This window comes from Oncorhynchus kisutch, linkage group LG3, assembly GCF_002021735.2.
Source record: "Oncorhynchus kisutch isolate 150728-3 linkage group LG3, Okis_V2, whole genome shotgun sequence".
NCBI classification, from domain to species: domain Eukaryota; kingdom Metazoa; phylum Chordata; class Actinopteri; order Salmoniformes; family Salmonidae; genus Oncorhynchus; species Oncorhynchus kisutch.
In genome coordinates, this window is record NC_034176.2 from 18,818,731 (window position 1) to 18,833,111 (window position 14,381).

The 14,381-nt window shown below is 43.9% G+C and overlaps 1 protein-coding gene across 3 annotated transcripts in view; it reads right to left on the minus strand.

The window, feature by feature from the left end:
- Positions 1-14,381, minus strand: part of pcsk5b (proprotein convertase subtilisin/kexin type 5b) — a 58,890-nt gene that overhangs the window by 34,148 nt on the left and 10,361 nt on the right. For all 3 annotated transcript variants that reach the window (XM_020469025.2, XM_020469042.2, XM_020469037.2), the window contains exons 3-8: positions 9,770-9,916; positions 6,216-6,359; positions 6,004-6,080; positions 3,485-3,573; positions 3,179-3,351; positions 1,771-1,983 (exon numbers count right to left, since the gene is read on the minus strand). In XM_020469025.2, the coding sequence (XP_020324614.1) occupies positions 1,771-1,983; positions 3,179-3,351; positions 3,485-3,573; positions 6,004-6,080; positions 6,216-6,359; positions 9,770-9,916 (843 nt within the window). The remainder of the gene's footprint in view (positions 1-1,770; positions 1,984-3,178; positions 3,352-3,484; positions 3,574-6,003; positions 6,081-6,215; positions 6,360-9,769; positions 9,917-14,381) is intronic.

The following is a 14,381-nucleotide window of genomic DNA, read 5'->3' on the forward strand; positions in this document are numbered from 1 at the left end:
ATTCAATTATCTAAGGTTGAGCAGTGAATTTCAAACACAGATCCAACCAAAGACCAGGGAAGTTTTCCAAGACCTCGCAAAGGGAACCTATTGGTAGATGGTTTAAAAATAAAATAAAAATTAAGATATTGAATATCCCTTTGAGCGTGGTGAAGTTAAACTTGGGATGGTGTATCAATACACCTAATCATTACAAAGACACAGGCGTTCTTCCTAACTAACTCAGTTGCCGGAGAGGAAGGAAAACACTCAGGGATTTCAACATGAGGCCAACGGTGACTAACAGTTAGTCATTAAACTCTACGATAGAAAACTGAGATTGGATCAACATTGTAGTTACTCCACAATACTAACCTAATTGACAAGAGTGAAAAGGAGGAAGCCTGTACAGAATACAAATATTCTAAAACATGGCAAAATAAAGTTAACACTTTGTATTTAGGACAGAAATTATGTTTGGGGCAAAGCCAATGAACACTCCCCATATTTTCAAGCATAGTGGTGGCTGCATAATGTTATGGGTATGCTTGTAATCGTTAAGGACTGGAGAGCTTTTCAGGATAATTTAGTATTTTTATGGCATGACGCTGAGCCCAGGCAAAACCCTAGAGGAAAACCTGGTTCAGTCTGCTTTCCACCAAACACTGGGAGATTAATTAATCTTTCAGCAGGACAATAACCTAAAACACAAGGCCAAATCTACACTGGAGTTGCTTACCAAGAAAACATTGAATGTTCCCAAGTGGCCAAGTTATAGTTTTGACTTAAATCTACTTAAAAATATATGGCAAAATCTGAAAACGTCTGTCTAGCAATGATAAACAAATCATTTGAGCTTGATGAATTTTGAAAATAATAAATGGGTAGATGTTGCACAATCCAGGTGTGGAAAGCTCTTAGAGTTATCCAGAAAGATTCACAGCTATAGTCGCTGCCAAAGGTGCTTCTACAAAGTATTGACTCAGGGATGTGAATACTTATGTAAATGAGATATTTCATTTTCAATAAATTAGAAAAAAAAATCATTACGGGGTATTGTGTGTAAAAACCTATTTAAATCAATGTTGAATTCAGGCTGTACCATAACCAAAAAGTGTAAGTCAAGGGATATGGATACTTACTGAAGATACGGTATATGCACAGTGGGGGACCGGATCCTAGATCAGCACTCCTACTCTGAGATGCTTAATGAATACGGGCCCTGGAGTGGGTCTGGGACTTGAGGGGCCTCCTTGTATGGTTGGATTGAATGGGTGGTTTTGGTTGTGTGTGCGCATGCATGTGACTGTACGTGTTGAGTACGGGTCATGGTTCTGTGTGAGTCTATATGACAGCGTAGGCTTGGCTGGATCTTAGTCTCCCCCTGCTTAGTCTTCTGACCCTCTATGGGGAATGTGACAAGACACTGCCAGACAAGCTGGGACAAAAGGGCCAACTGTCACTGTCTGTCCGTCCCAATGCACCCTGGGCCAGAGGGTCAGCCCAGGACACAGCTTGACCAACACGCTGACCTCTATCACCCAGCCTTGGGTTCAAAGGTCACAGGCATTACAACTAAAGCCTGTTTCTGGCTTTGCCAGCTCAGGAATTAGTTACATGTTAGTATGCCATCTAGTCGGCCTAAATAACACCACATAGCGGCATTAGCACACTAGTGCACTTTCTCGCTCACACACACTAGTTCTGTCCTCACTCTGCTGTTGCATGTTGTGGTAAGAGTGGAGGAACATCCACATACACTTTATCCCGCCCCCTCAGAGACAGACTTACTATCTTCCGGTCATAGTTTTCTCCGCTGCTGTAGGTGGTGGTGAGGGTGGAGGAGCACTCCTCCAAGTACCAGGGCTTGCGTCCGCTCTCAGCGGTGCTGGAGATGGAGATGGTGTAGATGCTGTTGGTGTAGCCGTCACAGGAGCAGTGGTCCCGGCTCCGCCCGCCGTTCCCTGACGCCCACACAAAGATGGAGCCGCGCCCCTTCCTTCCCTGGCAGGAAATCAAATCAATATAAATTAGATCAGAGGTGGGACTTCCTGCGCCCGGCAACAAAGAAAGTTCTCCCTCCACCTGAATGCTGAAATGGTAATAGCAAGTGAACGCAGCAGTGGAGGAGGAATTCTAAGTTCCATTTCTTTGAGTGTTTCTCTTATGTAACCTACTCGTTGTGTCTATGTACTGACATGTATGTGTAACTGATAAATGTAACTAACTGATAACACACGTTAATGGATGTAGAAAGTATTTTTGTCTGTAACGTCTTTCTCGTTACGTGTCAGACACAAGTAAGACAAGCTGTCGCCATTGGCGTCAGCTAATGGGGATCCTAAAAAAAGTCAACATCTCTGTGTGATTGGCAGGGACACGGGAGGAAGCCTACCGCTCTGAGCTCTGACTATCACTCAAACACACAGAGGGGATAAAAGGTGAAGGGTAGCACTTCAAAAGGCCTCTGTCAGCCAGTGATAAGAGAGAGAAGCCCCTCTGAGTGAAGAGTGGACCAGACGGGAGAAAACGCTGACGGACAGCTTGGACCAGCTATGAAGGGAGGCGAGGGAGAGAGCGCAGGAAGGGAGGTGACTTCTTAAAGAAAAGAAGGAGGCAGGAAAGAGACAAAAAAACAGAACTTTTGCCCAAGAAAGCAGGTCACACACACACAGCTATGTCTTACTATACTTGAGGACTTTTTGGGGACCAACAAGTGATTCCCATTCAAGTCTATTTTCCCTAAAATGAGGAAAAGTGAGGACTGGCAAAAATATTCTTACTTCTCTGAATTTACTATTCTTGTGAGGACTTCTGGTACTCACAAGTATAGGAAAATATGTCCACACACACACACGTCATAATAGCCCAATAGACCTCTGCAGCTTCGATGCCAAACAGAGATGTATGTAACCCACCACCAAACTCTAACGATTGTTTTACTTTCTCCACAATCAAAATGTCAGCAGCAAGGAGAGGGTGTTCTGACATCACCACAAGTGGACTTTGTGAACATCACTCCCCTCCACTTAACCCTAGGCTCTCCACAACATACTTATGAATATGGATACCATGCATGAATATGCTAATTAGACACCGCTCTTTAATCCAAATGTCTTGAAGGAAGCATTGATAACACTGGCCGCTGGTGTGAGTGTGTGTGTGTACACAACGTACAGTGTGTGCGCGCAAGACGCACCATGCGGATACCGTTCTCGAAGGCTTGCCTGGCCAGAGAGGCGGGGCCATCCACAGTCTTGCCGTCATCATCGGGACCCCAGCTGGCACTGTAGATGTCAATATGCTGCGGCTGCAGACTCAGAGACTTGGCCTCAACCATGTCCGTCACGTCGCCGTCAAGCATCCGCACCCCTGAGAGACACACACACACACACACACACACACACACACACACACACAGAGTGAACACACACCCAAGCCCTCACACACTTACCACTGTTGAATAAGATTTAAAATAACCTTGAAACGTGAAACACACACTCACCCCCTATCCGTGCGTTGTAGGCGATTCCCACAGTGCAATGGGAGTTGTTAGCAGATGCAGCCACTTCCCCAGCACAGCGAGTTCCATGCCTAAAGAGGGAGGGACACACAGACACACATTTAAAATCTCTCACACACGCACATTAACAAACTCACAAATATGTAAACGATTTACTGGGGCCTCCCGAGTAGCGCAGTGGTCAAAGGCACTGCATCTCAGTACCAGCTCTGCCACTAGAGATCCTGGTTAGAGTCCAGGCTCTGTCGCAGCCGGCCGCTGGTGCACTATTGGCCCAGCATCGTCCGGGTTAGGAGAGGGTTTGTCCAGCAGGAATGTCCTTGTCCCATTGCGCTCTAAAGACTCCTGTTGCAGGCCGGGCGCAGTGCACGCTGACACGGTCGCCAGGTGCATGGCGTTTCCTCCAACACATTGATGCGGCTAGCTTCCGGGTTAAGCGGGAATTGTGTCAGGAAGCAGTGCGGCTTGGTTGGGTTGTGTTTCGGAGGACGCACAGCTCTTGACCGTCGCCTCTCCTGAGTCCGTACGGGAGTTGCAGCGATGAGACAAGACTAACTACCAATTTGATCCCGTGAAAATTGGAGAGAAAAAGGGGTAAAAAAATAATAAAAACAATTAATAAAAACTGAAGAATGCACAAACAGTCGGTATACCATCTGACAACATGCATATTTAAGAAAAAGAAGTGGGGAGAAGCGAGTGGAGTTAGACTTAGTTCAAGCTATGGGCTGGAGGAACAGGTCGACACATGGCCAGTAGCAGGGGCTGGGTCTTGTTCATAAGGCCACGCAATTTAAAACGGCTTCTTCCCCTTGGTGCCCAATGACGTGACCCTGGATTCAGAGGCAGCAGCAGCTGCACTGGGATACATACAGCCCTCAAATATTTTCACAATGTGAAAGAGACAATGATTTGTATGTTTCCGAGCCTTCAACAAGCAAGGGCAACATTCTGCCAGACTGTAGCCGCGTCAACAAGTGGCCCGGTTAGTGATGAGCGCAAACAAACAAGAGTGGGTTTTAGGAGAGGAGGAAGAGGCAAAGACATTCTCGCGCTCGGCACGACCAGCCCTCCTGCCGAGAACATCTGGAACAAGCGGCCAAGAGTCACCACTGACCGCTGTCATGGCAACCCAGCATCTACACATTGGCAGGCAGGGTGCGCACACAGAATTCCATGCACAAACACACACACGCCCTCGCTAGCCTAAAGGTTCTACTGTAGTGTATTCCATCACCTGACTGAAACCTCTACACTTATGGCAGCCGTATGGACAGTTTGTTGAGCCAACATTCAAATCCTTCAGTCCTGTTTGGCTTCACACAGCGCCATAGTCTTCCTGAGTCTCCTCTACATATGTGTGTGTTGTTTGTGTTGTCTGCTCTCAGCTCATCTCCATGCCATGCCTGCTCTAAGTCAGTCTGAACCAGACCATCTGTGCGATGAATAAAGGGCGATGTGAATAACACACTGTCTGGATCAATCCTGGAGGTCAATCCTTTGTTTAGCTCATGGAAGTGGAGTTTTACATTATAGCAGAGATTCTACCACATAGAAATGGCCAAATTCACCAGCAGATGTGTTCCTCATAAGCAGAAAGAACAGCTTGTTCTCCTCTAGAAACACACACACTCAGAATAGGTAACAAAAACACAGTGGATGCAAGGTTATTGTCTGTTTACTTTGAACAGCTGAGAAACTGCTGGTTTAGAGAGAGGGACTGAGTCGGTAGAGGGGAGTGTATACAAACCATTCTGGTGTCTTTGTTTGGTCTGGATCAGAAGTGGCAAGTCCTCCCGCTTAAAATCAGTACCATGTCATAAAGCTAGAGCCGAGAAATTGAATCACCTACCACCACACTCGTGTCTCTAACCAAACGTATTGAATAGGGACATAGCAAGTGTATCAACAGTGTGGGGAAGCTTTCATAGAACCTATCATAAATGGTGTTCCCTCAATGTTTATATGATCACTTAGAATATGTCCTCCAACACAAGTTGGGACGATGGAAAGATACAAGTCTGTCTGAAAATGCGTGTAGTGTGTAGGCTTTAGGTAGCTAGCAAAAACACACTAATGGCTGTGTTCCAATAGCCTCGCTAGCAGCATACTCCCTAGAATAAAGTAATGAGTTGGGCCATGCATTCTAAGCAGTATGCTAGTATGGACATTGGAACGTACCCATTATTGTGACAGACTTGTCAACGAGCCCTGCTCAGAGGGAGAGGTGGAAAGAGAGAGAGAGAAAGAAAAAGAGAGAGGGAAGGGCAAAGTGAGAGAGCGAGGGAGAGAGCAGACCATGAGCTGTCTAAAGCAGTGGGCTAGTTAACCTCCTGTCTCTTTAAGAAAACAAACTACCACAGAGTACTGAGCGTTTGCCAAGGCATTTGGGCTAGAACGTCCAAAACCACTGACAGCCAAACTGGCACAGGACACAGGGCTCCCAGGCAGAGAAGAGCCACACACACACACACACGTGATGCTGTGACCTGGTATCTTACTTATTCTCGTTGCTGGCATCATAACGGGGCATGGGGTCCATGTCGTTCCCGTTGACATCATAACTGGCCTGGTTGTCCTGGAAACAGAGGGAAAAGCCTTCACCATCATGGTCTTATGGCCGAGCAGCATAAATCCTCCAATGGCTGAACACGCCACACACACACTCCTACTACAACACACATACCCCATTCCAAAACGCACCCACACTCACGTAGTTCTGAATGAGGTCGGGGTGGTTCCTCTCGATGCCGTCGTCTAGGATGGTGATCACCACATCCTTCCCTGTGTAGCCCCTCTTCCATGCCCCCACTATGTTCATGTCCGACTGGCAGTTATGGATGTCATCGTTACAGTGCTGGCACACACACACACACACACACGTCACTGGAATAGTGCTGAAATAAAACTAGCAACCCACTTAAGTGGTAATTACAGTTCTGAAACAGTGAGACATCTGTGTTGTGGCAAAAGTGTGATCACATAGATATAGGCCCTGCTTGAGTACTTTTCAAATGCAGCTTTCCACCCTCCGTTCCTTAAAGTAATCACTGATCTGTCATGTCTGGGTTGGTGAAAGATATGAAGTGGGGTACTTGCTTTAACCGATCAAATCATTCTAGATCATCAGTGAATAGCCCAATGACAAAATAAACTACGCATTTGAACAGCTGTCAAGCAGGTCCAAAGATGGCAGGAGAAAGTCAGTTGTAGGCTAATGCCCAGGTTAACAAATGCCAATGGACATGAACATGGACAAAAAGTACTAAACAAGGACTGCCTAAAACAGTAAACACTCATGACAAAGTCCAAGCTCTATCCTCTGTCCAAAAACACTGGACTGATAAGAACTAAGGTCAAAGTATTAGTGTTATCAATGCCAAGTTAACCATTGACAGAACCCAGAAGAAGAGCAAAAGACCAGAGAGCTTACAAATAGCGCACTCACACACAGAATGGAAGGGGAGTAATGATTTGTACGTGGATGTGACTAGCGGCCACAAGCGAGTGTAGTATTCTTTCGGTGTAGAGCTACATATCTTGTGCAGTCTGAACAGAGTAATTTGACACTGCTGTGGGCATTTAAAATCCTCTCAATGTCAGATCAGCTTAAATATTAGATAGTTTTCTTTGCATATATACACTACAGTTCAACAGTTTGGAGTCACTTAGAAATTCTTGTTTTTGAAATAAAAGCACATTTTTGTCCAGTAAAACTGAAGATCTCATACAACACTGTACCACTCCCTTTACAGAACAGAGCAAACTGGCCCTAACCAGAATAGAAAGGATTGGGAGGCCCCGGTGCACAACTGAGCAAGAGGACAAGTAAATTAGAGTGTCTAGTTTGAGAAACAGACGCCTCAAGTCCTCAACTAGCAGCTTCATTAAGTAGTCCCTGCAAAACACCAGTCTCAACGTCATCAGTGAAGAGGCGACTCCTGGATGCTGGCCTTGTAGGCAGAGTTCCTCTGTCCAGTGTCTGTGTTCTTTTGCCCATCTTAATATTTTATTGGCTAGTCTGAGATGTGGCTTTTTCTTTGCTACTCTGCCTACACAGGCGAGGACAAGGCTGGAGATCACTCGGTCATGCTGATTGAGTTCGAATAACAGACTGGAAGCTTCAGAAGGGGGGGGGGGGGTGCTTGAAATCATTGTTTTTCCTCTGTCAACCATGGTTACCTGCAAGGAAACATGTGCCATCATCATTGCTTTGCACAAAAAGGGCTTCACAGGCAAGGATATTGCTGCCAGTAAGATTGCACCTAAATCAACCATTTATCGGATCATCAAGAAGTTCAAGGAGAGCAGTTCAATTGTTGTGAAGGCGGCTTCAGGGCACCCAAGAAAGTCCAGAAAGCGCCAGGACTATCTCCTAAAGTTGATTCAGCTGTGGGATCGGGGCACCACCAGTACAGAGCTTGCTCAGGAATGGCAGCAGGCAGGTGTGAGTGCATCTGCACGCACGGTGAGGGCAGCAAAGAAGCCACTTCTCTCCAGGAAAAACATCAGGGACAGACTGATATTTTGCAAAAGGTACAGGGATTGGACTGCTGAGGACTGGGGTAAAGTCATTTTCTCTGATGAATCCCCTTTCTGATTGTTTGGGGCATCTGGAAAAAAGCTTGTCAGGAGAAGACAAGGTGAGTGCTACCATTAGAATTTGGCCATTTCCATGTGGTAGAGTGGGCTCACACAGCCATGAATAAAGAATATGTTCTTTACATACAACACATTCTCAGAGAGCAACTCCTCCCAACCATCCAGGAACAGTTTGGTGACAAACAATGCCTTTTCCAGCATGATGGAGCACGTTGCCATACGGCAAAAGTGATAACTAAGTGGCTCGGGGAACAAAACATTGATATTTTGGGTCCATGGCCAGGAAACTCCCCAGACCTTAATCCCATTTAGAACCTCAATCCTCAAGGAGGCGGGTGGACAAACAAAACCCCACAAATTTGACAAACTCCAAGCATTGATTATGCAAGAATGGGCTGCCATCAGTCAGGATGTGGCCCAGAAGTTAATTGACAGCATGCCAGGGCAGATTGCAGAGGTCTTGAAAAAGAAGGGTCAAAACTGCAAGTGTTGACTCTTTGCATCAACTTCATGTAATTGTCAATATAAGCCTTTAACACTTATGAAATGCTTGTAATTATACGTCAGTATTCCGTAGTAACATCTGACAAAAATATCTAAAGACACTGAAGCAGCAGACTTTGTGGAAATTAATATTTGTCATTCTCAAAACTTTTGGCCATGACTATATGCAAATCCATAAGCAAATAGGTAAACTGGGACATGACTAAACAGTTCATCAGGGGGATTTTTTCCCCACAAATAGACAGGTATTTTCATTTCCATGGTAACACAATCTTGTCCATTTTTGGTAACTTTATTAACATTATTGGAGAGCATTTATTTATTTATTTATGGATATGTATACCGAGTACATCCACATCACACCATTTTATTGGTCAACTACATGGTAATGTAAAAGTTTTATTTTTTAGTGACCCAATATTGTACACTTATAATTTGGTTGTAATCCAGAGAGGTTAGTTAAAGTATCTAGATCCTCTGAGGCTGTGGAGGGATCCAAATTGTGGATTTAAATAGAAAACAGTAATCAGCGTACAACACCTTTCTTTTTAAGCCCTTATTGTTAGATCTGATTTGAACAGCTAACATTTCGATGGCCATAATAAATAGATGTGCTGATAATGGACAACCTTGATTTACTCCTCTTGACAGTTTAATACTTTGAGAAGTAGCCATTTACTATTTTACACTTAGGGTTACTATACACGACTTTAACCCGTTTTATGAGATTCTTCAAAATCTAAATGTTCCAGGCATTTATATATAAAAACTCCAGTCGTACTTTATCAAAAGCCAGCAATGAATAGCAGGCCTGGTTTCCCAGATTTTTCATAGTGTTTTTGTTTCCAGTACTAGTCTTATATTATCTCCAATGTATCGTCCATGTAAAAAAGCTTTCTGATTAGAATTAATAATATCCGGCAATATCTTTTTAAATTCTATGCACTATATATTTAGCAATATACATTCCTCTCAATGTCATTTGAAATCTCAGGAAGATGTTTGAAAAGTCATCTAGACATTTGCCTTTGAGACACGACACTCTTAGGCACACTACAACCAAGGTGCATGCACACTGCCCTGCCCCATATATGGAGACCTCCATTAAGTAGGTCTGGTGACCCTTGACCCTGAGAGATAGGGTGTGGTCCGCATACTTACTATGTACCACATACTGCTCCACTTGGCATCATTGAAGAATATGGACTGGGCGGGGCTGGTCTGGGAGGGGCTGGTGAGGGGGGGAGGGGCCGCCTTGTAATCCCTCTTGATCCGCCTTTTTACCACCTGCTGCTGAATCCACTCCACCTATAGCAGAGGCCACACCATTGCAAAGTGAAGAAAGAAAAAAAGCATCAAAACATATCCAATGTTTGAACATGAATACGCAGGGTTGTTTGGCAAGCATGTTCAGAGTGGACAATGGGTGAGTTAGTTTTAAATAGGCGGTGGAATCTCCACCCACCCGGGGCACCAGGTCATGAAAAACTAACTTGCCCAATGGAAGAATGTTTGTGGATAAGTACACAAAATAAAACACTTACCAATTATTTTTTTTACAGTGGGGCAAAAAAGTATTTAGTCAGCCACCAATTGTGCAAGTTCTCCCACTTAAAAAGATGAGGCCTGTAATTTTCAATCATAGGTACACTTCAACTATGACAGACAAAATGAGAAGAAAAAAAAAAAATCTTGAAAAATCACATTGTAGGATTTAATGAATTTGCAAATTATGGTGGAAAATAAGTATTTGGTCAATAACAAAAGTTTCTCAATAGTTTGTTATATACCCTTTGTTGGCAATGACAGAGGTCAAAGGTTTTCACACACTGTTGCTGGTATTTTGGCCCATTCCTCCATGCAAATCTCCTCTAGAGCAGTGATGTTTTGGGGCTGTTGCTGGGCAACTCCCTCCAAAGATTTTCTATGGGGTTGAGATCTGGAGACTGGCTAGGCCACTCCAGGACCTTGAAATTCTTCTTACGAAGCCACTCCTTCGTTGCCCGGGCGGTGTGTTTGGGATCATTGTCATGCTGAAAGACCCAGCCACATTTCATCTTCAATGCCCTTGCTGATGGAAGGAGGTTTTCACTTAATCTCATGATACATGGCCCTATTCATTCTTTCCTTTACACGGATCAGTCATCCTGGTCCCTTTGCAGAAAAACAGCCCCAAAGCATGATGTTTCCACCCCCATGCTTCACAGTAGGTATGGTGTTCTTTGGATGCAACTCAGCATTCTTTGTCCTCCAAACACGACAAGTTGAGTTTTTACCAAAAAGTTATATTTTTGTTTCATCTGACCATATGACATTCTCCCAATCTTCTTCTGGATCATCCAAATGGTCTCTAGCAAACTTCAGACGGGCCTGGACATGTACTGGCTTAAGCAGGGGGACACGTCTGGCACTGCAGGATTTGAGTCCCTGGGGGCGTAGTGTGTTACTGATGTCAAATCAAATTTTATTTGTCACATACACATGGTTAGCAGATGTTAATGAGAGTGTAGCGAAATGCTTGTGCTTCTAGTTCCGACAATGCAGTAATAACCAACGAGTAATCTAGCTAACAATTCCAAAACTACTACCTTATACACATAAGTGTAAAGGGATAAAGAATATGTAGGGTATGTAAACATTATTAAGTAGCATTGTTTAAAGTGGCTAGTGATATATTTTACATCAGTTCCCATCAATTCCCATTATTAAAGTGGCTGGAGTTGAGTCAGTGTGTTGGCAGCAGCCACTCAATGTTAGTGGTGGCTGTTTAACAGTCTGATGGCCTTGAGATAGAAGCTGTTTTTCAGTCTCTCGGTCCCAGCTTTGATGCACCTGTACTGACCTCGCCTTCTGGACAATAGCGGGGTGAACAGGCAGTGGCTCGGGTGGTTGTTGTCCTTGATGATCTTTATGGCCTTCCTGCGACATCGGGTGGTGTAGGTGTCCTGGAGGGCAGGTAGTAGGCTTTGTTACTTTGGTCCCAGCTCTCTGCAGGTCATTCACTAGGTCCCCCCGTGTGGTTCTGGGATTTTTGCTCACCGTTCTTGTAATCATTTTGACCCCACGGGTGAGATCTTGCGTGGAGCCCCAGATTGAGGGAGATTATCAGTGGTCTTGTATGTCTTCCATTTCCTAATCATTGCTCCCACAGTTGATTTCTTCAAACCAAGCTGCTTAACTATTGCAGATTCAGTCTTCCCAGCCTGGTGCAGGTCTACAATTTTGTTTCCGGTGTCCTTTGACAGCTCTTTGATCTTGGCCAGATACCTTGCTTGTTTGTAGGTGACCAAATACAGATTTTCCACCATAATTTGCAAATAAATTAATTTAAAATCCTACAATGTGATTTTCTGGAGAAAAAAAAATCATTTTGTCTGTCATAGTTGAAGTGTACCGATGATGAAAATTACAGGCCTCTCATCTTTTTAAGTGGGAGAACTTGTACAATTGGTGGCTGACTAAATACATTTTTGCCCCACTATGTGAACACGCATACAAATTTCTCAGGTCACAATCAATATCTCAAACCTAATGGATTCGTTTCAAGGAATTCCTTGGTAAGCTCATCTCAGAAATTTGGGAATGTTGGGTAGGATTATTTTTGTAACGACTGCTGCCTTTCACTTTTACCCAAGGTAGCCAAATCATTGAGGTAAAACAATAACAAACCAGAGACGGAGGTGATCGACTTTAACATTCATACAAAGCTAAAAAGAAAGAGGGAGTGAAAGAAAAAAATCCTATCAGAGTGAAGTACGACCTACTAAAACAATCTGTCAGTTTCTCCAGAGAGCAGAGGAGGGAAAAGAGATGAGGGATGGACACAGAAAAAACACTGGCAGAAAGAGAGAGAGTGTGTGATTGAGAGATAGAGGAGCGAAAAGGGTGTTATAAAAGGGGGGATAGAATGAGAGTACTGAGGGAGAAAGATTTCATAAGCCAGAATGTAATTAAGTCAAAAAATAAAGCATTTGTAACAATGATGGATGGCAATGATCATGTGAAGACAGCACAGGCACAAGTCTCTGCTCATTTCACCAAGTCTGTCATCAGTTTCAAAAGCAACCATTTACACACCTCATTAAGCTCAGAACAGCAGAGCCATCATTATCCGCGTGTGTGTCTGTCTAGAGCTCCCTGTCTGTCTGCCCACCCAATGTCCATGTGTGTTTGTGTAACGGATGATAAGCGGTAAGCCTAATGCGGCGGTCCTCAGACCGTCACCTAGACAGGAAGTCCGACCGCCGGCAGCCAGTCCTCCATTAGTTCCACCACTGACCTGAGAGTCCACTGAGACGGAGAGAAGACGGATCCTCCCTCTCCAGATGGTGAATTGGACTCCTGAAATACAACTGCTTCTGCATTCCCCCTTCTTAAGGATTTGGAGGTGGCTCTCTTGCTGACTTGGTCTGTAACCAAGGGCAACCAGGATCCCCAAAAAATCCAGCTATACTTTAGAAGCGTCAGCTGAAATGGCACTTTAGAAATGCTTCCTTCCTTGATGGGATCACTGATCTGATATGAAAGTATAGATAGAAGCAAAATGATGGGCGTCCTTGCCTATACCTATCCAAATCTGTTATAATCAGTGATTACACTGAACAAAAATAGATGCAACATTTTCAAAGATTTTACTAAGTTACCGTTCATATAAGGAAATTAGTCAATTGAAAAAAACGAATTAGGCCCTAATCTATGGATTGCACATGACTGGAAATACAGACATGCATCTGTTGGTCACAGATACATTTAAAAACAAAAAAAAGGTAGGGGCATGGATCATCAAACCACTCAGTATCTGGTGTGACCACCATTTGCCTCATGCAGCACAATACATGTCCTTCGCAGAGAGTTGGTCAGGCTGTTGATTGTGGCCTGTGGAATGTTGTCCCACTCCTCTTCAATGGCTGTGCGAAGTTGCTGGATATTGGAGGGGACTGGAACGCACTGTCGTACACGTTGATCATCCCGAACAAGCTCAGTGGGTGACTTGTCTGGTGAGTATGCAGGCCATGGAAGAACTGGAACATTATCAGTTAAGGAATTGAGTACAGATCTTTGCAACATGGGGCCGTGCATTATCATGCTGAAACATGATGGCGACGATTGAATGGCACGACAATGGACCTCAGGATCGTCACGGTATCTCTGTGCATTCAAATTTCAATTGTGCAATTGTGTTCATTATCTGTAGTTTATGCCTGCCCATACCATAACCCCACCATGGGGCACTCTGTTCACAACGTTGACATCAGTAAACCGCTCGCCCACATGACGCCATACACACTCCGTCATCTGCCCAATACAGTTGAAACTAGAGGTCGGCCGATTATGATGACCAAAAAAAGCCGATACCAATAACAAATCAGACGATTTTTAAATATATTTGTAATAATGACGATTACAACAATTCTGAATGAACCCTTTTATTTTAACTTAAAATTATACAGAAATAAAATCTATTTAGTCTCAAGTAAATAATGAAACGTGTTCAATTTGGTTTAAATAATGCAAAAACAGTGTTGGAGAAGAAAGTACAAGTGCAATATGTGCCATGTAAAAAAGCTAACGTTTAAGTCCCTTGCTCAGAACATATGAAAGCTGGTGGTTCAATATTCCCAGTTAAGAAGTTAAGTTGTAGTTGTAGGAATTATGACGTGTTGACTATTTCTCTTTATATCATTTGTATTTCATATACCTTTGAGTATTGGATGTTCTTATAGGCACTTTAGTATTGCCAGCCTAATCTCGGGAGTTGATAGGCTTGAAGTCA